The sequence below is a fragment of the Jaculus jaculus genome, chromosome 1 (genome assembly GCF_020740685.1).
Source record: "Jaculus jaculus isolate mJacJac1 chromosome 1, mJacJac1.mat.Y.cur, whole genome shotgun sequence".
Lineage (NCBI taxonomy): Eukaryota > Metazoa > Chordata > Mammalia > Rodentia > Dipodidae > Jaculus > Jaculus jaculus.
This window is the reverse complement of record NC_059102.1, coordinates 74,636,990-74,662,540: the sequence shown is the minus strand read 5'-3', so window position 1 is coordinate 74,662,540 and position 25,551 is coordinate 74,636,990. Positions and strand designations below refer to the sequence as shown.

Genomic DNA, 25,551 nt, shown 5'->3' with positions numbered 1-25,551 from the left:
GTGAGGTTTGACTTAATCCTTGCCATATTGTGGTGGTTAATGTGGGTTGGTGTTTTCTTGGATTTTGTAGTTTTTTGTGCCTTCTCTGAGTTTGGTTCTTGTGATCTGCTCATAGTCACTTCAGGCTGGTTATTTTATTCTTCCGTGTAGAGGATTCCTTGAAGTACTCTCTGCAGGTTTGGCTTTGTGTTCACATAGTTGTAAAGCTGAGTTTTATCCTGGAAAGTTTTTCTTTCACCATCTGTTATAAAGGATACTTTTGTTGGGTAGTTTAGGTTGGAATCTTAGACTATGCAGTGTTCTATACCAGGCCCTTCTGGCTTTCAAGGTTTCCATTGAGAAGTCTGAGGTAATTCTGATGGAGCTACCTTTATATGTAATGTGTTGTGTCTCCCTAGCTGCTTTGAGGACTTTCTCTTTGGTATTGATGTTTAGAGTCTTAATGACAATATGTCTCGGATAATTTCTCTTTTGGTTCAGTCTGTTTGGAGTTTTGTTAGCTTCTTGTAACTTGATGGGAAAGTTTTCTTCGATAAAAAGTTCTCCATGCCTTTGGTCTGTATTTCTTCCCCTTCTGGTATTCCCATGATGCAAATGTTGAGATATTTAAGGTTATCCAACAGTTCCTTCATGTTCTGTTCCCTCCAATTTTTTTTAAATTTTTTTTGTTTTATTTTTATTTATTTGATAGTGACAGAGAGAAAGAGGCAGATAGGGAGAGAAGAGAGTGAGAACTCCAGACGCTTGCGCCCTCATGTGCATCTGACTAACGTGGGACCTGGGAATCGAGCCTCGAACCAGGATCTTTAGGCTTCACAGGCAAGCACTTAACTGCTAAGCCATCTCTCCAGCCCTGTTCCCCAAAATTTTTGAACTTACTGAAAACTCACAAACTGTTTCTTCTGTTTTGTCTTTCAGTTTTGAGTTTTTATCATCCACATGGCTGACTCTATTCTTGAGAGCTTCTACAGAGGTTTGGACTTGTTCAATTTGGTTTGTATTTTCTAGTCTTTTTAAATATATAGTTTCCATCCCTCTGTGAAGTTTCCTTTTCCCATCATTTTCTTTTTTTCTTCAAATTTCTTATTAAAAATTTCCATGATTATAAAAAATATTCCATGGTAATGCCCTCCCTTCCCCCCACTTTCCCCTTTGAAACTGCATTCTCCATGAATTTCTTAATGCTTTTTGGAATTCATCCTTGTATTTCTTTATGTCATTGACCTTAGCCAGCTGGTTATTGGGGTCCTCTTTTTTTTTTTTCCTCTCCTTCAGATCATTTAACTGTCTTTGGAACCCTTCCTGGTTCTTTTCTATTAGGTCTATTCTAGTGAGGACAGCATTCATAAAATTATCAGCCCTTTGTTGCTTTCTGCAAGTTCTGCTGTTTGCTGGGTCAGGATTGCATAGCTTATATCTTCATTTCGGGGTTCTGATCCTATTGTCTCTTCTATGTTTTGATTAGAGACATCCATTGTTGGACTGAATAATCTTGTTGGACTTACTTGCATTGGATTTTCATGTTATTCCTTTTCTGTGTGGTCTGCCCATCACAGTGTAGGAGTCTTAATTTAGGAGGAAAATGTAGGCTACCCTTGAAGACTCTTCAGTGATTATTTCCTTTTATGTTTGCTTCCACTAGGTTTCTGATGGCAATGGGGCCTGCCTGCTGTTGGGGAAGGAGCCCATGATGCTCCGGTGGGGACCTAATGAAGAGTTTTCTTGTTCCATGACTCATGTATGGGATTGGGTCATTTGGTGGCCTGAGGGGACAGGTGGTAGGGCAGAATGGGACAAAGCAGACTGGTGTTGTGGCTGGGCCTTGAAGGGGATAGGATGGGATTGCATGGTGGTTCCATAATGCTGAAGGGTGAATGGATGGGACAACAGGTCCCTTGGGCCCCTGTTGCAGGGGGTGGATGGGACTACCAGGTCCTTTGACAGGGAAGGGTGGGGATATGTCACTGTTGTGGGTCAGGTAACATGTGGGGGAGGCATGGATGTCTCCTTTGGTGGGAGAGCACTAGCCTGCTGACCTGGATCCACATACAGAAGTGGGGGGGGGGGTGGCGAGTGGGAAGGTGTTTGCATGTGGAGATCCCCTGGGGGAATGCTAGGCTGTTCCTCTGGGTTGGTGCACTGGGATGGGGGCTGGCAGCGAGTGGGATGGTGTTCCTGCGTGGAGGTCCCCTTGGGGAATGCTAGCCTGCTGGCCTGGATCCCTGCACAGGAGTGGGGGAGGGCAAGGAGTGGAAAAGTGTTCACATGCTTAGAGGCATGTATGGAGCTACACTAGCCTGCTGTCCTGAGTCCCCTTGCCTGAAGTTAGTGCAGGAGGAACCTGTGGCTGGAACTATGGCTAGGATGGCTGCTTGAGGGGAATGGGGCACTGGTGGTCTACCTGAGAGAGTGGGAATCAGCGGATTCCCTACTTTGCTCTTCCATGCCCTCCCACTGGAGGTCTATTAGAGTCTGTTCTTCCCTAGAAAACCCAATGAACCCTAAACATCTTGCCTTTCCTTTCCCGGGAGGTGCAGCACAGTTAGACGGATTCTATCTTGACTGGAAGTCCATCAAGTCTCAGAGTTTAAAGGCCTAGGAGTAGTGAAGAAAATACATAAAGGTGCTCATAGTTACATAATTATAGGAGGGCCTTAAACAACTGCTTCACCAATAAAACTTTTTTCTTTCTTTCTTTCTTTCTTTCTTTCTTTCTTTCTTTCTTTCTTTCTTTCTTTCTTTCTTTCTTTCTTTATTTATTTATTTATTTATTTTTTTTTTTTTTTTGAGGCAGGGTTTCAATTTAGCCCTGGCTAACCCGGACCTATATAACCTACACTGGCCTTCAACTTACACATTTCTACCTTAGTTTTCTGGGTGCTAGCTAGCTATAGTTATAGGCACGAGTACCCAGCTTTCTCTCCCTTCTTCTCTTTCTGAGACAGTCTTCTTATGTAACTCAAACTGGCCTCACACAATTCTGCCTCAGCTATCCAAATGCTGAGTTTACAGATGCAAATAATAAAGTCAGAAACAGGTTAGGAGAAAATGGAAATCTTTATTTTTAAACACTAGTACATTTTCAGGCTGTTTTAAAAAAGAAAAATCATGTTACATTAGTTCAAAACTATGCATTAAAGCATATTTATTTAAACTCTAATTTTCCAAACACATAATGAAAGAAACATATTTTATAAATATTTACTCAATAGATATTATGAAAAGTATTAAAAAATAACAGCCCTAGATCTCTCTCTTTAAATATATAAAATTCTTAGACTTTGTAAGAATTTCTTCTCAAGAGTCAAAAATTTCATCTCACCAAGGCCAACTCAGTTCTCATCAGACACAATCAAATTAGGAATATAAAAAAAATGTAAAAGTTCTGTACAAGGGAATATAGACAGCACATGGCTAAATCTCATTACCATACATGCCATTTTTGTTTTTAAAAATGTTTTATAAAAACTGTCATTTAGACAAGTAAGAGTCCTTCCCTGACTGTGGAAAATATATAAATTATCACCCTCCCACTTTGATGATGAAGCTCCCACCTGCTGGAGCTGAGAGAGAAGCCTTCATACTTCCTGAGAAGGGTCCTGAGGTACAGATAGGGACCTGCCTCTTCTCTGGCAGTGGCCTTTTTTTGTGTGTAATTCACTGTCATTTCTTTTCACTTAGAAAAATCACTTGGGATCATGGAAAACAACTGCTAAAAACAAAAATAGTAAGACTAATGAATGACTTCAGATTACAGAAGCCCATTAATATGTGTATCCTGTTTAGTGACAGAGCTCTGGGAGCTCAAGTTTTACCACTTCCAGATGTAACCAGCCACCCACCCCAGTGAAACACAAAGCATAGCCCCAAGGCAGCCCCTTTCTCTTCCTCCTCTGGCCTGAGCTGCTCTGCTGTTTGCAGAGTTGTATGTAGACTATTGTCTCTTCTGACATCTGTTCTGGAAAGAACTCTTCAGAAAAGTGCGATACACAGGGTCATCCACATACTCATTCTTGAACCTGGAGCTTAGCACCCGTTGTCTCTTCCTCTCTCCTTGAATTATGTCTGCTCCATAAAAAGTGTCTTCAAAGCGCATGTCAGAGGCTGTGGACTAAGAAGCAGCCAGCATTACTCTGCAGAAGGACACAGAATCAAGTAGTACAGGCTACTAGTACACCCATGGCTTTGGATTCTCCCTTGTCAGTCTCTACCCTTGTATCCATACTTTTTCCATCCTCACATACCTTCCCTAAACAAAAGCAAAGTTAAAAGTCTTCATTTTCAGGCCCTCTCATTTTCCATCTCCCCATGGTCTGTGACCAACCTGATTTTTGGCAAATTTGTCAATGCCATTTCTGGTTCATTTTGGGCCTCTGTCCCCACCACTTCCCTGTAACTTTTCTTGTTTCTAATCCTGCTTTCTATTCCCTATGATCCTTTATCAGATAACCCCTTCCATCTAGTTAGATCATTTTTGATGTCTGGATACTCCACTGTCTTAACTATCTGCTCAATCCTGGTACCTGTAGGATCACACTTGTGGCTTCGATGTCTGGGCCCACTCCAAGAATGCTCACATTCTGCGTTCCAGCTCAAATATCTTGCATCCATATCTCTGTGACCATCAGCATTTTTGAATAGGCATCTCTGAGTGCCTGTTTTGGAGACATTCCAGAGTAACCTGTGCTAACTGGAACTCAAAGACTCTTCTTCCAGCAGTATCTTTTTTACCTTTCATAAATACTATTACCATGCTCATCTGCCTAGTCACAGCTGTTAGAAACCCAATGTGACTATAGACTTGCACTTTTGCCTACCCTGTCAGGGAGCCTCCTCCATGTATTTTGAAGCCCTCTTGACCTTTTGGGGAAGGTCCTCACACTTTGTTTTCCAAACTATTACAATAAATGTTGTCATCCCATTACGCCTCTCCCAGAGAACCACTAGAAAAAAAGTTCTCTAGACATTCTAATTCTAATTTTTTATCATCTTTCCATCTTCCAATAGCTTTCAAGATGACCTGCACACTCCCAAGGCCAGACTCACACAACCTGCAAAGTCCCTACCTATTTCTCTGGACACACTAGTTTATTTTTATTTCTGGCCTCACTTCATTGGCTGAGAGCCTTAGGTTTATGTCTGGGATATGCTGTTTCCTTCCATGGAAGATTCTCTGCCATAAGCAAGCCTGAGGTTTTTGGAAGCCCTACACATGAGTGAGTATTTTGGCATAGGTAAGGGGTGGCAAAGGTTCTTCCATCAGGGGTTTCCAAATTTTGTATGCCCCTAATTACTAAGTGCTAAGTGAAGGACATAGGCCTTTTAAAACTATTTTCTGATACACTACACCTCACTGTGGTGGTTTGAGTCAGGTGTCCCTTGCTAATGGAGATTTGGGAATTAATGACTCCTGGAGGCAGTATATTGTTGGGGCACACTTATGGGTGTTACAGGCAGTTTTCCCATGCCAGTGTACAGCACACACTCCTGTTGCTGTTGTCCACCTTATGTTGGCAAGGGGGTGATGTCCATCTTCTGCTCATGCCATCATTTTCCCTGCCATCGTGGAGAGTCCCCTAAAATCTCTAAGCCAAAATAAACATTTTTCCCCACAAGCTGCTCTTGGTCAGGTGATTTCTACACATTGAAAACCTGACTGCATTTCTCCTGGTTGGTGACAAAGTAGAGTCTGACTTTTAGGACTTGTACAATACCACGAAGAAGAGGAAAATGAGGGAACAGACAGAAAGAAGTTTAAAAACTAGAAATGTTTCAAGTAGACTAATATGTGTGGTTCCTATCAGCTATTGAGTCAGTTATGCAGGTACTAGGCTACCTCATGGATTCTTTCAACACTGCCCAGTTTCATTTGGGAAAGAAACCAAGGCTGTGCCTAGTTTGGTTGGTACCCTCTGTCACAAGGAGAAAACAGTCAGTCTGAGTGAAGCACTTTCTCTGAGAAATCTTTCACTTTTATAAGTGTTCAAATTATTAAAGAAGAAAATAAGACATCTATGAAAGCATTGTTACTATGTGGAAACAGCAAAAATCAACCTCTTAAACACAATAATAAAGTCAATTTGCCAGGAGCTCTTAGTTAATTATGTACTGTTGCCATGGTTACTCTGTGAGACAATAAATGGTAATGGGGCTGTTTTTGAAGTGAGTGGAGAACCCAGAACAATCATGGCATGATCTGCTGAAGTTTTTTTTTTTTTTTTTGGTTGTTGTTGCTTTTGTTTTTCTTGATGACTATTTTGGAATATTTCCACCCCAGAAAACATGAATCTGGGGAAGGCAAAATCAATAAAACATGAAGGCCCACCAATGAGGGTTACTTACCTACCTCCACAAAATAAAAAAATTCTCTAACCATAAAATAGCTTTTATGAATGAATATTCAATTAGATTTATTTCCTCAACCAGAAAAATATTTCAGTCCTGGGCAGACAACCTAAGGGTGAAAGAGCTACATGCTCACTTGAAGGAAAGAGGTTAGCAACTGAAGGGTTGGTACATCAGTTTTTGACCCTGCCACAACACAGGTGGCAAACTGGAACAGGGACCAGGTCTTTGTACCTGAAGATATTTCCTACTAGGCACAGCTGAGTGGTATAGCAGGCTGCATTCAGTATACGTATGGGATTGCACTGCTTTTTAAACTGAAAAGTATTCTCAGCTGGAGTGGTGTGAACACAATTGACACCAGCACTGTGGAGACCGAGGTAGAAGGGTCACTGTGAGTGTAAGGCCAGCCTGGGCTACAGTAAATTCCAGGTCAGCTTGGTTACAGTACAACCCTGACCCCTCCCACATGGGGCAGAGAGGGCTAGTTGTTAAAGGTGCTTGCTTAAAAAACATGCCATCTTATGGAGCCAGGAGAATCTGCAGGCCAGCTAGTCTGACATTATTTTGTAGTCTGGCATCTTGCAGGAGCAAGAGACCCTGTCTCAAAGAAGGGGGAGTTGTCATCTGACCTCGACACTTGCATCATGGCACATGTATGAATGCTCATGTGAATGCAGACACATACACACGTAAGTCAGTTAAAAATAATAAATGCATTTCCAAAAAGGCTAGACATGAAATTAATTTTAGTATCTGGGAGATGAAGTCAAGAGGATCTCCACTGTAATTTAAGAGTTCAAACAGGGCTAAGAAAGTCCCTGGTTTTTTTTTTTTTTTTTAAAGGTGCTCTCCAAGAATTGAAAAACAGGGAGAAAAGCTAAATGATGGTATGTTTGCTCAGGGGAGATGTGCTTTAGAAAACCCGTGATCTGAGCTGAGGATAGATAGCTCAGTTTAAGTCCCAATCCCCAGGTACCAAACACGACCCTCCCCCCCCCCCCAACTCAACAAACAAAAACCAAAACAAAAATTTCAGGAGCTGTGTTCAGATGAAAGCATCTGAGAAGGCATTTTAGTATCAAGATCAAGTCTACAATGTAACAAAGAGGTTGTGATCAGAATAAAAAGTGAGCTTTTTAACAAAGTGATTAAGAAATACTGTGAAATCTATAAAATTCACCCGGCAGAATACTCAGCTACACATGGATCTGAAAACCAAAAATTCAAGTAAAGTGACAGTAAAGTTTTTTTTTTTTTTTTTTTTTAAGGACAGAGGAAAAGCAAGAGAAGATGGGAATATAAAATGAGAGGCAATCCCCTCCACAATCTTTTTAAAAGTCTTCTCAAAAGACTTCAAGATCTTAAAACACTGACAAGTTATGCAGGTTTTGGGGGATTTTGTATATCCAATAAGTACAATGAATTTTCTCTTTCTTCAAACTTATTATCAGGTGTTTATCACTCCATAGGTATGCAGGTCTCCTCAGTGCCATATCTCCTGTTAGGTGAGTAGCAGGACTGCTATTGCTGTCTCCCTTTGTCTTGACCACTTCACTCTGAAAGTCCTTCCTCTTGAGGTACAGCTGAGAGGAACTGTTAGTTTACATGAGCTATATGTTCCCTGCCTGATATCAGGATCTCACCTGACAGGAGAAGTGGAATATTGAACTCAATATTCAGAGAAACTCTTGGTTTTCCAAAATAACTAATCCACTCTAACTTTTATCACAGCAGGAAGACATATAAGAAGTATGCATGAAAGCCAGGCGTGGTGGCTCACGCCTTTAATCCTAGCACTCGGGAGGCAGGGGTGGTTGGAATGCCGTGAGTTCGAGGCCACCCTGAGACTACATAGTGAATTCCAGGTCAGCCTGGGCTACAGTGAGACCCTACCTTGAAAAACCAAAAAAAAAAAAAAAAAAAAAAAACCTAAATAAATAAATAAATAAAAAGAAGTATGCGTGAAAAAAATGTGATTTCATTTCAGGGTTTGCTAAACATTTTATGATTAAATAATATGTAACCTAAATTATTATGAATTGTAATTTTAATAACTTTAGCTTAAATTTATCCTTTTAATGATGCATTCTGGGTTTGAAACTAATATTATCTTGTCTTTTTTAAAAATTTTTAATTTATTTATTTGAGAGTGACAGACACAGAGAGAAAGACAGATAGAGGGAGAGAGAGAGAATGGGCGCGCCAGGGCTTCCAGCCTCTGCAAACGAACTCCAGACGCGTGCACCCCCTCGTGCATCTGGCTAATGTGGGACCTGGGGAACCGAGCCTTGAACCGGGGTCCTTAGGCTTCACAGGCAAGCGCTTAACCACTAAGCCATCTCTCCAGCCCTATCTTGTCTTTATAAAACACTTTTTTAGTATTCCCACAGTTGGCATTCTGGCTTTGTTTATCAATTTCATTATGATAGCTTAGTTTAGTTATGAGCTAGAACAAACAGTGATTTTCTGATATAGAACTTAATTAATGATAAGGTTTCTGGAGACAATTTATTGACATTGACTCCCTTTTAATCTACTATTGAATAATTCCTTTAAATGTAGCTTCTTCTAACATGACAATGAATACCTTCATAGTAGCTTTATATGTTCTCATGTATGTTTTTCTACAAAGGACAAAGTTAAAGAAAGGTAATCTCATCTCATTAGAAGAAAAGTAAGCCATGTGCACTGGTTGCCCTGTTTTTGGCTGAATTTGAGGCTTGCATTCAACTGGTCTTAACAAGGGAAAGATGAAGGATTTCACCCAGGCATTCCCATGTGGCAACTGTTAGCACTTACAAAACGAGCCTTCACTCTCTTAGGTAACTCTTCATCTAAGGTATAGATGTCTTCTCTCTTCATTGCTATCTGGGATCCATCTTCAAATTCAACCTAATGAAACATAAGACATCATGCTACATATTAAAACCAAAGATAGGGGACAGGAGCGAGGGGGAAGGTCAACCAAAACTAAGAATACATGACAAAACCATATGGAAACCTGTTACTTTGTAGGTTAATTAAAAATGATTTTAAAAAAATTCCCCAAGTTTATACTGAGCAACCCTGTGTAGAAGGTCAATACTCTGCTCTCAGAAGTTACTGGTTATTAAATGAAAATTCTAGTGCCAGGGGTGGGATGTCTTCTTATGAGTTATTGGCCAGGAACATCCTTGATGCTCTAAAACCAACAATGCTACTGCTCTTGGTTGCCAACAAGAACTACATGGCAAGTCTCTATTGCTGAAGATACTACATGCTTTTGTTGCAAGACAAAAAGAAACAAAGCTAGAACTGAGAGAAGTTTCCTCCAAACTGGCCAGCTTCCATAAGGCTGCAATGTGCTATTCAGGATGCTAGGGAATAAAGGTCATCAGTAGTCTTATTCAGCTGTGGAATGTACTCAACAGTGTGAAAGGAATAAGCAAACACTGATTGGATTGGAGGTGCACTCCACAAGAGTGACATTCATGCCTCATTTTGCCAACAATCCATTGCTTAGAAGGTCACTGAACCAGTGGAGAAGCTACTATTGTAGTTTTGCTAAATGGATTTATGGTTATGCTCATAGATTAATGATACTCAACTCTGGTCAGAGAAACTTCTTTTTGCAGTGGGTGGTGGTTTCTAGAAATTCTTACCAGGTCAAAAGGTTCAGAATAAATGACTGTTGAGTTCTTATTCCTATGTGGATCATCTCTACCACTTCCTTCAAGGCTCAGAGAGCTTAGTAGAAAAGGGGGCAGAAAGAATTTATGTGCCTAAGAGCCAGTAATAGGGAAGGAGTGTTATGTAATGATGCTTTCCAGACATCACAAGGACATTGCAATGATCCACATACAGTGACTGTGATTACCTGAGGTATGGAAGGAGTGTTATGGAATGATGTTTTCCAGACACGACAAGGACATTGCAATGATCCACATACAGTAATTGTGATTACCTGCATCAACATTCCATCAGCAATGGGGAAGGGTATGATGAGGCCCCATTTCCTTGAGGAGTTACAGGCAATTCATGGTTGCTGGGAGAGGGGGAGACACTTTTTTCAGTGGTGTAGCCACTGATGAAGTTGCCCATGTTCCAGTAAATAATCACTTAATTCAAACTTTTGTAAGCAACCCTAATTAAACTCATTGGGTCACTAAAAAGAAAGAAGTAAACATGAAAGTAAAGGAGGAAGAGGAAGGGGCTCTGTGTTCAGGGGGATAGGAATAAGAGAAGGTAATGGGGATGCATATGATTAAGGCATATACTTATGAGATTGTAAAAAGAAATTAGTAGAAAAGTAGAGAAAGTAAAAATATAAAGCCAAACAAATGTTGGACATTTTTGAGATCAAATAAACTATGCATGAAGAGAAAATAATTTTGGCAGGGCAAATGCAGAACTAGCCAAGGCCGACGGAAAGAAAGAGCTCATTCCCTTATCAAACTAAACCAAAACAGGTTTTAAAGCAGCAAATATTCTTGAACAGGAGAGACATGAAATATGAGCTATGAACATCTATATCCCCCAAAACCAAAAAAGAATGTGCCAGCTGATCAAATGGTTTTTTACAACAAGAGACAGTAACAAATCCAACATTAAGACAGGCTGAACTTCTTAGCACCCTGTCTCTTGGAGAGCTGCCTCACTTTGTAGCTATTTGTTCCTTATAATAATTTAAGATAAAACAACTTCTCATGTTCTTTTTGTGCTTTAACTCCTTTAGCTTTCTGTTCTTATTTCTTTACATTTTTTTGGTCCCTTTCCTCTTTGAAATAGTCCTGCCATTCTGATTTTATGTCACACATATTGCACTGCCTGATTTTTTCTCCTTCCCTGTCCATTATGATCTCTCTCCATCTGATTGTGAACCTCTCTGGAGGTAGAGGCAAGAGTCGCAGAAAGCTAGTTTAGCTGCTTGAAACCCCAGAAGCCAATTCAGTGGTGACAGAGGTATGTGGACCACAACAAACCAGACATATGCTAGAGAAAAGAGGTATGGGACCTGAAATTAAGAGATTTCCAACAAGCACAATCCACTTTCCCTGGTAATACCTAGAGGAACAAACCAACAGACCTGGGATTACACAGAATGTAGGCAGAGCTTCAGAGAGGCTGAACTCAGCCTGTCTGAATCCATGGCAGAGGACAGTATCTAAGGAAAACAGCCACAGAGAAGGAGTATGAGGCTAGAGTTAAGAAATCTGCAATGCTTATCATTCCCATAATCCTGGCCCCCTGGAGTATGGGATGCAATGAGACTCAGGGAAGAACATGGCAGAATGTGGAGACAGCAGAAGTGTGCTAAGGGAAATCCAACACCCGACTATAGCAGAGAGCAGCTACATGGATCATAGGAAGTTTGTGACAGAAGTTGATGCAGTGTCCAGACAGAACTAAGGTAAACACAGGGTGTGGTCCTCCCCCAACAGGAAGAATCATAACTAGGAAAGTAATGTCTATTTAATTTAATTCCTCCCTTGTGTTTATATTTTCAATGTTGAATTTTATTTTATATACTTTTATACTTTAATTATTCAATTGGTATGTTGTGATTTGTTGTCAGCCACCAAGCAAGGAAAGCATGGGATGATATATTCAAGCCTATAAAGTATAAACAATTGTCTGTGGAATGAATTATAAGAATGAAATATGGGAATGAACTATAGGAAAAGAAACTGTAGGAATTATTTCTTATAAGCTTTACGAATAACTTTTCTGAGATTATTAGAGGGAGATGCTAAATCCCTTATAGTACCTGTTCACTTATTACTGGTTTTGGCTGTTCAATAACAATGGTAATGAGTACTTCTATGAAAAAAGGAAGCCACAGCCACAGTGAGGTCAGAAAGGCTGGGGTAGCAGATGGAGCAAGTTTATTAATGGATTACACTGCCCTTCAGCTTCTTTATTTCTCAGGCTCTGGTCCTATAAGCAGTTTGCCTACTCTTGGACAAAAGAATTCCAACGGTTAGTCTATAATTTCAGGGATGTGTCCCAAAATTGGACAACCGTCACCATGATTGCCTATACCCAGCACAGCTATGTATGAAAATTTATAGACACATAAGAATAAGGATAATTCAAGATAAGCCCATTAGGTAACTAACTAATCACAACTAAGCCAGCAGCACAGAAAATTTTTAAAAGAACTTTATACATAGAGGACACAAGACCATTTCACCCATGACAGCACAGGAAAGAATACATTTCAGGAGAGGAACATATGAATAGAAGAGAACCAGGAAGGAATCAATCATGTCCAACACTAACAAATACCCAATTCTATCAAGAGTGGAGGAAGAAAAGAACTACTGAAAAACCAGCCACCCAGAACAACAAAATTATGGGAAATAGAAAACAATTTTCAATAATCACCTTCGTGGCAAGTGAGTGGTCATAGCTCACCAAATAAAAGATGCAGATAAACTGACTGGATTATAAAACATGATCCCACTATCATCTCCAAGAAACTCACACAAATAGGGAAGACATCCAAAAACTGTGAGTCAAAGGTTAGAAATCAAGCTGCCCAGAAGCTGGAGCAGCAATTCCTAAATCTGATAAAGTAGACTTCAAATGAAGTCCACTAAGAACACATAAAGAGGGCAGCCACATATTAGTACAAGGACTAATTCATCAAGAGGATATAACTACTGTAAATATGCACCAAATCATGGGGACCACAATTTCATACAACAAACAAAAGTGAATATAAATAGGTGTCCTGATACAACAGTGGGAGTTCTTCCCAATTAAATCAGAAAAATAAGTGGTAAATTACATGATAGATTAACTAGAAGGCTGAGGACTAGAATGAGTAACTTCCTGGTTTTGTTTGGAACAATGTCTTCTTTAGTATTTAGTTAAGCCAAGATGTCAATAAATTTATACTATTTATAACATGGCTAGAACCACATATAACTCTATTGTCCTAGTTCATCTGAAAAATCTAAGAAAGTAAAAGAGAACTTTATTTTTTTATAGATTCTTTTAATAATTTATTTATTAGAGAGGCAAAGAGAGAAAGAGGCAGATATATAGAATGGGCACACTAAGGACTCTAGCCAGTGCAAATGAACTCCATATGCATGTGCCACCTTGTGCATCTGGCTCACTTGGGTACTAGGGAATTAAACTTGAGTCCTTAGGCTTTGTAGTCAAGAGCCTTAACCGATAAATCACCTCTCTAGCCCCAAGAACTTTATTAAAAGAATGTGTGGCCAGGCTCAGACAGACAAATGCCATATGTTCTCTCTCTCTCTCTCATATACAGCTCTTAACTTGGGACAGGTTGAATTGATCACAAGTGGTAGGAAGCATCAAGGATATTGACATGAAACTAGAATGAAGCTAGGAGAAAGTTGAAATAGGGAGGGAGGAGAGGAGGGAATACCTGACATGGGATGGAAGGGTCTTGGGGAATAAGGGGAAGACAGGGTATAGTAGGGGGAATACACAAAACTGCAGCAAAAATCAATGCCATAGGAACCTTCCTTCTGGATAGCAAATTAAAAGATATAACCCTTAATAAGTGTGTGTTTGTGTTTGGGGGCACGTCACCCAGGCCCTGTACACGGTAGAGAAAGCTTAACCCTAAAACCATGGGCACTGGTTGGTAAATCCCAGTGCCAGAACTGGGTCACCCCCCCCCCCCCCCGCATAGTGAGCTGATGGTCAGGGAGACCCACAATGTTTTCAAAAACACTACAGGCCATTGTCAGAGCATTTGGTTACTCACCAGAATTAAAATGGTTAGACTCTATTGCTGAAGATGCCACAGGCTGTGGACACAGGACATTGATCACTTAGAAGGATGCCAGCTCCCAGGTGGCTAGCCCTCGTAGTTAGACAGTGCTGGGTGAGCTGCTAGGGAATAATGGCCACTAACAGGGTGAACAAGCAGAGGATCCCATGAAGAATGAAATCAACCAGCCAGGCAAGATGAACACAGCCCTACAAAAGTAGCACACAGCCTATGCAGGTAATCAAGAGCTGTGTTTGGATATGAGACCTGCTCAGTAAGAATTCATACCTGGTACTGAGAACCAAATCAGAATCCTAGGAATGGGAAAGTCACAGACTCTAGAACGAAGATTCAACTGGTCTTTGGCTATGAAGTCTCATCAAAAAGTCTCTTCAAAGACCAAGCTAACCCACTTTAATTCATATACTTTCACTCTTGGTTGGAGAATATGCTTCTTTTTATATATGGTGGGGAAAACACAGGAGAACTAAGAAAAGAGAGCTGAATGCCTAGCACAAATCAAGCCACCTCTATTACATCTGCTAGGGCCCAGGAGGCATTACAAAAGAAGTGGCTATTTCACCATGAATGCTGTTCTCACTGCTAGTCTGATAACCACCTCAAGGGAGATAGTGACAGACCCTAACTACATTCAACTTATCAAATCAGAAGTTCAGAGGCTGCAGAGAACTTAACATGAAAGTGGACTTACAACATGGCCACCAAGGCTCAGGCAACATTGTGGAAGAGGGGCCACAAAGATTGTAACCAATGGCTTTCTGATTGGCCTAGAGATCCATTAAGTGGAAAGGAACCCATATCTGGAACTGGGAATCAGGTCTGAATCCTATGAAGACAAAATTATGCTTTCCAATGTCAGGCTACCACTAGTCTCTGGCTAAAAGAGGGACAGCATCCATCAAACTCTCCCTAAATTAGTAATACTTATCCAATTTAACCTATTCTGACTTCACTCTCCCTTAGGGAATGTGTTTTTATTTTTCAGAAGGTGTCAAGACCCAAGGAGGTAAACCACCCCTTGCATTTCAGTCAAAACCAAAGGAAGTGGAGAGACAAGGAAGAGTGCTGCTTCCATGATGAGCCTGACAATAAGACCCAAGGTGAAGGAGACAGACCCTGAAGATACATAACACATACCAAAGCAGAAAGCCAGAGGCTCCTGAGAGCTCATCACTGAAGTAGTTTTAAAATACAACCACCAAGGCTCAGGGAATTTTGCAGCAGAAGGGGTAGAAAGATTATAAGAGCTATAGTTTGGGATATAATGCCTAGAGGCATTGTCTCCCCCAAACAACTGACTGCTGCTCCCACAAACCATAACCCACAACCAAATGGGAAATACCAACAATCCCACTTAGGAGGGCCCCCTGTGAAATGGGGGCAGGGATGAGGGAAAGGATGGCACCAACACATGATCTATCCATACTAACTATGTCTGTAATTTTAAAAAAAGAGTAAATGAGAATTTGACAATGACTATCCTCAAATTTAAAATATATACTAATGATGTAAAAAGTTATTTCAATAGAGAGATTTTTTTCATGTTCTTGAATTGGAGAATAGTTTTAAAATATTTAATATTTAATGATTATCTATAAAACTCTCAAATTAATTTATGAAGAAATGGTAATAACTTGCTATAAAATTTATGGAAATATTTTCATGAAAACTAAAACCCCAATGAGGAGGACCCGCTGAGAAATGGGAACAGGGAGGAGGGAGAAGATGGTACCAACACATGTATCCATACAAAGTATGTTCTTAATAAAAAAGAGAGGGAGAAAAGAAACCTAAAAAGGTTTTTTTAAAGGGCAGGAGAGATGGCTAAGTGATTAAGGCATTTGCTTGTAAAGCCTAATGTCCTAGGTTCTATTCCCCAATACCCACATAAAGCCAGATATATTTAAAATATATATTTAACATATTAAACATATCAATAATAAAAATATAGTAATAAAATATACATGTTAAATATTTTATTTATATATGTGTGTGTGTGTGTGTGTGTGTGTGTGTGTGTGTGTGTGTGTATGTGAGAGAGAGAGAGAGAGAGAGAGAGAGAGAGAGAGAGAGAGAGAGGGAGGGAGTGCACAAGCGAGAGCGTGCAAAAGAGACAGCACGAGAGAGAGCAAGCATTCCAGGGGCTCTAACCACTGCAAACAAACTCTAGACACATGCACCACCTTGTGTATCTGGCTTACATGGGTACTGGGGAATCAACCCTGAGTCCTTAGGCTTCACAGGCAATTACCTTAACTGCTAAGTCATCTCTCCAGCCAAAAATATTTTTTTTAAAAAACATTGTAAGAAATAATCAATACACCAGACATGGTGGTGCATGCCTTGAATCTCAGCACTTGGGAGGCTGAGGTAGGAGAATCAATGTGAGTTCAAGTCCAGCCTGAAGCTATAAAGTGAGTTCTATGTCAGCCTGGGCAGGAGTGAGACCCTACCTAGAATAAACCAAAAATAATGTGTGGCATGTTAGTTCATGGAGTCAGGGTCTCAGGAATATCCTGGGGTGTAAAAATTATTGCAAGTGGGAGTAGTTGTTGATACTACTTAGGACCGAGCCAAGAATAACTGCTTACTTCTGTCTTTACCAGCTGTTGGCTCTCATAAACAAACCACAACCTTGTTCTTTTTCTAAAGAATAATGAAAAATTTGATGATCCTTTCCCCCTTATTTATAGAATGAAACAATAGGCTATTTTGCAGGACAACTGTCAAAGTATAAAACATATACACCTAATATATTTAGCAATGAGTATCAGGTATTTATGTTTCTAAATATCTTTAAGAATGTTCCCCTAAAACAAGACAGGTTTCTGTCAAAGCACTTGATTATCCACCTGATGCAAAAGGCAAGCCCACGTTGCTAAAGACAAGATATGCTGCCAACACAGAGCATGGAGAAACCTGGCTGGCATCCAGAAGAGAGCCAGTCCCCGAACAGTTAGTCCGTCTAGTGCTGGAAAGCAATATATGAGCTACTGAGGGAAAGTAGCCAACAATGGTATGAGCATCCAGAGGTCTAAGCTATTGTGAAGCAAACACCATGACAGGATATACATGCCAGTGCAAAAGTGGCACACAGCCTTGGTGGGTAACCAATAACTTTCTGATTGGCTGAGAGACCTGCTCATTGTAAAGGAACTTGTATCTGTTATTGGGGAACCAGATCAGAATCTTATGGACACAAAGATTATGCTCTTCAGTGTCAAGCTCTCACTATTCTAGATAAAAGAGAGGTTATGTACATCAAAATTTTCCCTAAGTTATGAATTCTTATCTAAACTATGCTGACTTGATGCTTCATTGCAGAATCTGTTTTTCATTTTCAGAAGGAAGCAAGACCTGAATAAACTACATCCTGCACTTTAGCCAAGCCACAGCTGAAACCACAGAGGATTTGGGGGAACAAGCAAGAGTGCTGTTTCCATTCTGAATCTCCCAGGATGATGGAGACTGACCCTGAGGATACTGAACACTTAGCCAAACAGAGATCCAGAGGCTCCTAAGAGCTCATCACTGAAGTAGACTTAAAACTTACCCACCACAGCTCAGGGAATTTTGTGGAGGAGGGGGCAGAAAGATTTTAACAGCCATATGTTGAGACATCATGCCCAGAGGTATTCCCTCTCCCCCACCAAAAAACAAAACAAAACAAACAAACAAAAAAAAAAACAAAAAAAAAACTGACTACTGCTCCCACAATGCATAACCCACATCCCTATAGAGAATACTTGCAACCCCACTGAGGAGGGTCCCTAGCTGAATGGGGGAATGGACAAGGGAAAACAGGATATCAACAAATGATACATCCATTTGAAATATGTTAATAACACTGATAATAATAAAAGAAAAAATAAAGAATGTTTTTGTTTATTCAATGGCGAAGCTGAATAGACAGAAAACACAAAATGATCTCCAAGGCCCCTTGATTTAATGAGCAATTTTATATTACTTGTGCTTGAGAGACCATTTTAATACTAGTTTTTAACTTTTTCATTGAGTCTATAAATATACCTATAGTTTTATGTTGCTAGGCCATCATAATCCACCAGAAGCTAACACATTGATTACTAATTAGCCTGAATGTTAACATGTCCTCATTATGTGATACTCTCTGCATGTAGAAAAGCTTCAGTTTTGATCAAGATGATATTTTATGTTAAATGATGTAATAGGACTCTCCTAGATTATCAGCTTGTCATGGGATGTTTGCCTATGTACAGTCTGATGGAAAGGAGCTCCAGTACTGACCTTACTATCAATAACCAGAAACTTAGCCATCACCAGAACCATCTATAAAGGGGGAAATGCTCACCCTATCCCACTGTGTATGTCCTCTCCTCTTTTCTTTGGATTTTCTAGACCATGAAGTAAGGTTCTGTTTTCAAACTTCTTTGTACACCTTTTTCTTAAATTTTTAAAAATTTTTTAAAGTTTTTTTTTATTCTATTTATGTATTTATTTCTTTCCTGTTAATGAATATTTATTTATTTTTTTTATTTTTAATTTTTATTAACATTTTCCATGATTATAAAATATATCCCATGGTAATTCCCTCCCTCCCCACCCCCATTTAAAGTTTTTTTAAATTTTATTTTTATTTATTTGAGAGCGACAGATATATATAGAGAGAGTCAGAGAGAGAGAGAATATGGGCAAGCCAGGGCCTCCAGCCACTGCAAAGAAATTCCAGATGCATGCGCTATGTGCATCTGGCTTACATGGGTGCTGGGCAATCAAGCCTTGAACCAGGGTCCTTAGGCTTCACAGGCAAGCGCTTAACTGCTAAGCCACCTCTCCAGCACCTGTACATCTTTAATTAACCTGTGCTCCAGTTCCTCATGCAGTGTCTTATAAGCACTTTTCCATCTAAGCCCTATCCCCTTATCAGTCTTTGAAGACTTTCTCTGTTCAAATGGGAAGTCCTTATCACTCTCAAGCTGTTTTGTACCTTTTCTGGCCTTAACCTTCTAGCTTCTCTCTTTTTACTTCAATATTCTGTTTTATAATATCCTTTAGCCTGGAATGTTGATTTCTACACATTATAGAAAACACTACAATGCCTTGTTTCTAATGTTAAGTGTTCCTTTTTAGAGTCCTATAGAGGAATATAAATATACATGTGCTACCCAGGTTGTTTGTTTTCTATGTGCCTAATCTGCCCTGATTTTTTATATGAATGAAACAGTAGTACTATTTTTAGTTGTGTATATATGTAGTCATGTGCAGGCAGGGGTGAATTCAGAGGACAAATTCCAGTGTCGGCCCTCCCCTTCTACCTCCTTTTTTTAATTCAATTTTTTTTTATTGACAACTTCTATACATATAGACAATAAGCCATGATGTTTCCCTCCCCTCCCCTATTTTCCCCTTCACAATTCCATTCTCCATCATATGCCCTTCCCCTCTCCATTAGTATCTCTTTTATTTTTATGTCATCATCTGTTGCTCCTGTTATGGGCATCTTGTGAAGCTACTGCGAGACACTACAAGGTCATGGGTATCAAGGCCAATTTCTTTCTGGACAGTTGCATTGTAAGGAGTAGTACCCTTCCTTTGGCTCTTACATTCTTTCCACCACCTCTTCTGCAATGGACCCTGAGCACTACACTTAATGTTGACATTCATATATTAATGCTGCTCTTACTTTTGGTTACAGAAGCTTCTCTTTCCAGATGGTTGGTGACCACTGGGATGACCCAAAAGTCAACACAGTGCTGAAAAGAAGTGACAGAGGAGTGCTCAGCACTAAAATATCTCTAGCATACCTTCTACCTCCTTTGAGGCAGGGTTTTACATTGTTCATCACAGCTGTTTCACCAGGTCACCTGACCCCTGAGCATATCGCAGATTCTCCTGTTTCTGCCCTTCTTGCCAGTAGCCATGGCTGGGATTACAAAATCTTGCACAGCATCCAATTTTCTATATGGGTACTGGGGTTCTGAATTCAGGTAATCAGGCTTGCACATCAACTGCTTTATCCACTGGCCATCTCCCCAGCCCATTTTTGTTTTTAATTGAGTAGAAACTTTGTATGGACATATCAAGTGTTGGTACCATCATTTGCCTCCTTTCTTCCCCCATTCCAGTGAGGACCCACCTCAGTGGGATTGCCTACTCCATTTTAAGTACATACTCATTATCCTATGAAGCATTCCTCAGCAAATGGAATGTCCTCTTGATAGCTATACTTTTCCTTAAATAATTTTCTTTAAATTTTTAAGTTATTTATTTATTTATTTGAAGCAACAGACACAGAGAGAAAGACAGATGGAGAGAGAGAGAGAATGGGCATGCCAGGGCTTTCAGCCTCTGCAAACAAACTCCAGACATGTGCGCCCCCCTTGTGCATCTGGCTAACATGGGACCTGGGGAACCGAGCCTCGAACCGGGGTCCTTAGGCTTCTCAGGCAAGCACTTAACCGCTAAGCCATCTCTCCAGCCCATTTTCCTTAAATTTTAAGCCTGAATAAGCTTCTTGGGACATCAGCTGGTCACATCTATGCCAATGTAGTTTTGCTACACATTTAGCTGAGATTTCAAGGAGATTATGACTCTATAGTACAAAGCATAGACTCAGGGCTGGTGAACAGCCATTACTGTACCACTGTACCCAGCTATAAGATATTGAATGATATTGAACTGGTGAATGTTACCTTCTCTTTAAGGGGTTCTTTTGCTTTTTGGGGATCATATCCAGGGCCTTGCACAGGTAAGTGCACTGCCACTGAGATAACCATATGATAGAAGCACAGGAAAACAGCTTACCATCTAATGGCTGAACTATACTCCTTTCCACTCATTCATCAAATATCAGAGTTTCAATCTCAATAATTTAATTTTTGCCTCCCTCCTATAGTAAAAAACACCACAGACTGACGTGGCTCTTTGATCTGCAGGCTACTCCCTACCCTGTTTTCCCCTGGCATCTAGTGTCCATTTCAGCAAGGGAGGGAGGGAGGGAAAGGGAGAGAGAGAGACAAACCTGGTACATGTAGGCAATGTTTGATCCAAGGTACTTTGCCCCATAGAGCTTGCCATCAGGCCACTTGACTTGAACGACTTCTCCCTCGGCAGGAGGACCAAGCTTCTCACAGTCTCTACTCTGTGGAATTAACAGAGATAGGATTTCAAGGCAAGTATCTAAGTGACTGCATTTAAAACTTAACAAATGGTGAACTGCTAGCAATTAGAAGGAGTTACTACCTCTGCGTTTTATGGATTATGATCTCACTTGGGTGTACAAGGGAAGAGATATGAGGCAAAGGAGTACTTAAAGATTCACTCTACATTGTAAAGTTGCAGAAGAATCACCATAATCCAAGCAGGGGGAAAAGAAAACCAGCAGCACTTACATTAGCTATTTGACAAGGAATTGTTCAGAGAAAGCTCAAATCTGCATAGAAACTGCTTTTGCTGGGGAAGAGACTAGCTAGTGATTTATAATACCTGACATTTTTAGAGTATCCTGCACTTAAAGTGCTTTAGCATAAATCTAATTTGATCCTTATAATCTCTCTGAATTAGATGATCAGTTATCCCCATTTTACTGACAAAGAAACTGAGTCATCAAGGAGCTTCCTTAAATTGTCAAGACTTCTGCAGTAGTAAGACTGAATGTGAGTGTGAGCCCTGAGGACAACAACTAGGTAATGGCCTCAAAAATGGGCTCAAATTTGGTTCCTAGAACTTACCAAGTGTCAACTTGATTGGATCAGGAATCAAGTAAGAGACCTCCTCTTGGACAAGTCTGAATGATTGAGGAAGAAAACCTTTCCCTGAGTGGCCACCCTTTCAAGTGGCAGCATATATGTAGAAGTTCCAGGAAGAAGGCCCTTGTTCTGGGCTGCCCAGGCTGTTTGATAGTGAGTACATCTTTTACTGACAATGGAACTCAGCTTCTCTGGCCTTCCAAAGAGGGCTAAAGGCAAGCAGCCTTCCAAGAAATGTTCAGGCCTTCTGCACATGACTGAGATTACCAAGGCATCCAGCATGGTAGACTGAGCAGCCACCACTTTCTCAGCTTTGCAGTGTACACTGCAGGACTACCTAGTGTGCTGTGTAAGCTGATGTAAAATGCTCTTTATGATGTATATTCATACTATTGGCTTTGTTCCTCTACAGAACCCTGACTAATGCACAGGAAAGTGTAGATGCCAAGCAGAGCAGGTAGGCCCGTCTTGTTCACCTTGTGTGGTGGTTTGATTAAAGGGTCCCCCATAAACTTATGTGTTCTGAATGCTTGGCCTCCAGCTGGTGGTGTATTATTGGAGGTGGGTTTATGGGTGTTATAGCCAACATCCTCTTGCCAGTGACTGGCATCCTCTATTGCTGTTGTCTACCTGATGTTGCCTAGGAGGTTATGTCCAGCCTCTGCTCATGACATGTTTTGCCCTGCCATCATGGAGCCTCCTCTAGAGCCTGTAAGCCAAAATAAACCCTTTACTTCCATTAGCAGCTTTTGGTTGGGGGCTTTGTGCCAGCTGACCACCACAAAACAATACTCTGTAAGAACCTTGCTTCTTCCTAAACAGTAGTGCTTCTGTTGGAACTTCCAATTAAGTGAGCAGGCCAACTTCTCACTCCAACAGCAAGCCTAATAGCCCCATAACCCAAGTCTGTCCTCTTCTCACTTCTGGAGTTCTGGTACAAGTTCCTATCTTATAAGACAGTTGAGAGCAAACTCCCCAGACTTCATGATTGAAGGTGCTTTGGGGGGATGAAGAAGTGGGTAACCAGTAGAACACTTCCACAAACAGTTTATACTCTTAGATCTGAATACATGGAGTATGAAAATAAAATTTTAATAAAAAGGATTTTATTTGTATTTGTACATTTAGCAATTCATGATTTGCTAATACCAGATTTTTACTAATGAGATCTATCTGGCTGAAATGGACACTCAAACAATTAAGTTATAAATGCAACCTGGACATGTCCTATGGTTTAAATGAAAGGCACACAGGAAATAGTTGTTTACGAGTAGAAACCCATCTTTTTTTTTATTAATAGAAAGTCTGGCCTATAGAGGAGCAGCCATTTTGTTGTCAAGTTAGGACTATTATGAAATGTCTTGCTCTTCACTCTTTTATCTACATATTATGCTTCCCAGGTTTAGACTTCAGAGCTACAGGGAACTCAGAGAATGCACAAATAAATTTTTGTTTTCCTCAGCCTTCACAATATTTGAGTTTAGAACATGCAGAATTGAAAGGTAATACTGTAGAAATGTGTTCCATTTTTCTCCCAAGGTTATCACCTCCTTCCATAGAGTTATATGATATGAATAGTGAAGGCATAACTTTTATATGACATGAATAGTGAAGGCATAACTTGTAAGTACATATGCATGTGTTTGGTCTGTCAGGACAAAACATCACATCAGCTCTGGAGGATTACTCCAAGCTGAAACCCAGGGTAGCTGTGGGGTGAGGAGGCAAATCATCTTCCTTTTGTTAAAGTTTCTTGCGACTTGAAGGAGCAGCACTAGTCTCATGTTACTGGTTCTTCTTTGGTTCGCCATAGCCTTTAACAAGAGGATTAAGAATGCCATTCCATTTTTTGTGTCGACCACATAAGGTGTCTTCATGTAGGGCCAGAAGGTGCTACATGGGTGACTGGGGGAAAATGACCAATATCTGTCCAAGCAACTCATGGTCTAACCTACTTAGCAGCAAATATCCTGTTGTGCTGCCTACACAAGTGCAATAATGGCACACAGCCATGGTGGGGAACCAACTGCTCTTGATTTGGCTAACTGATCCCTTCAGTGGTACAGGACCCATAGCTGGAGCTGGGAAACAAGTCAGAACCATATCCAAACATAAGCCCACTCTCCATTATCAAGCTACTATCAATCGTGGGCTACAAGAGGGCCTACACCTATTAAATTATCTGTTAAAAAAAAAAAGTAAGGGATATCTCATTGTCCTAGTGCTGACTTATTCTTATTCCGTTGGAGAATCTGCTTCTCTTTTTCAGATAGATGTAGATGCTAAGGAGAGAGCCACCCCATCATACTTCTAAAGGGCCCTGGCTGAAACTACGAAAAATTGGCGAAACTAGCAAGGGTGCTGTTTTCCTGGTGAACCGGGTACCAGCACAAGGGGGAAGGAGATCAACACAGAGAAAAATCAACTCCTACCAAATCAGAGAGCCAGAGCCTCAGAGGCCCCCAAAAGCTCATCACTGAAGCAGACCAAAAATGAACCCAACATGGCTCAGGGAAATTTTGTGGAAGAGGGGGTGGAAAGAATGTCAGAGCCACAGGTTGGGTCATGATATGCAGAGACATTTATCCTACCTGTAACTGTGGGCTAACTCCACAATGTATGATCCATATACCTCAACAAGGAGGTGCCAAGGGGGGAGGTCATGGATGAGCCTAATAATGGTACCAAACTGACTGTATTTGCTTAATACAAAACTAATTAATAAAAAGTTTTTTAAAAAGAATGACTTATTTTTATTGCTAGGTGCTGAAGGAGACTGTGTTTCCTAAAGGATGTGCTATATAGTCCCATAGTAAACCCAGATTCTATGGGATACTTTCAGAGGAAACAGTTAAACTTGTGAAATAATTAGCTTCTTTAGTACTAATTAAGCTGTTTGGACCTAACTTATCAAACACAGTTGTGTCAGGTATTTCTTTTGATTTAGCGACAGTATAAAAACATAATATAAAAATGATGGGATTTTTTTATAATCATGGAAAATGCTAATAAAAATTTTTAAAAAATGATATAATGAGGGCTGGAGAGATGGCTTAGCGGTTAAGCGCTTGCCTGTGAAGCCTAAGGACCCCGGTTCGAGGCTCAGTTCCCCAGGTCCCACGTTAGCCAGATGCACAAGGGGGCGCACGTGTCTGGAGTTCGTTTGCAGAGGCTGGAAGCCCTGGCGCGCCCATTCTCTCTCTCTCCCTCTATCTGTCTTTCTCTCTGTGTCTGTCGCTCTCAAAAAAAAAAAAAAAAAAAAAGATATAATGAATGTTGGGCAAGCTAAGACAGCATGTTGACCCTTGGCTTAGGCCCTCTTCTTTCTTTTGAGAACTATCCTGAAGACAGAGAATGTCGGACATTGGCAGGGCCCCGGGTTATAGCAAACCTAAACTGTCTGACAGGAAGGCTATGGAGGGGTAGCAGCAGCCTGAACTGCTGCCATATCTAGGGATCAGACAGGCAAGGGTGCTCCCCCCCATCCTTGGGGATGGAAGTGAGCCAGGATCTTCCCCTCATTCTTGGGGGTCGCAATGAGCCTGGTCACTTTTTTTTCCTTTTTATTTAAGACCTTTATTAACAGGTGCTTGTAGTTTGTGGACTTTTTTTTTTTTTTGAAAAAATCAAGTTGTAAACTTTTTATTACAAATTAAAAATGAAGTTCTTAAAAATTTCAACTTGACCAGATATGAAACAATTTAAAAACCTTTAAAGGTA

At 40.5% G+C, this 25,551-nt stretch overlaps 1 protein-coding gene across 6 annotated transcripts in view; it reads right to left on the bottom strand.

The window, feature by feature from the left end:
• Positions 1 to 3,038: 3,038 nt before the first annotated feature.
• Kdm4c (lysine demethylase 4C) overlaps positions 3,039 to 25,551 on the bottom strand; it is a 370,239-nt gene continuing 347,726 nt past the window's right edge. For 4 of the 6 annotated variants that reach the window (XM_045149440.1, XM_045149432.1, XM_045149411.1 and 1 more), the window contains 3 exons: positions 21,105 to 21,224; positions 9,148 to 9,240; positions 3,039 to 4,111 (listed from right to left, as the gene is read on the bottom strand). In XM_045149440.1, coding sequence (XP_045005375.1) covers positions 3,935 to 4,111; positions 9,148 to 9,240; positions 21,105 to 21,224 — 390 coding nt within the window. In that variant the 3' untranslated portion in view covers positions 3,039 to 3,934. Of the gene's footprint in view, positions 4,134 to 9,147; positions 9,241 to 21,104; positions 21,225 to 25,551 lie in introns of all 6 variants that reach the window. The other 2 variants (XM_045149424.1, XM_045149418.1) reach the window with 2 other exon arrangements.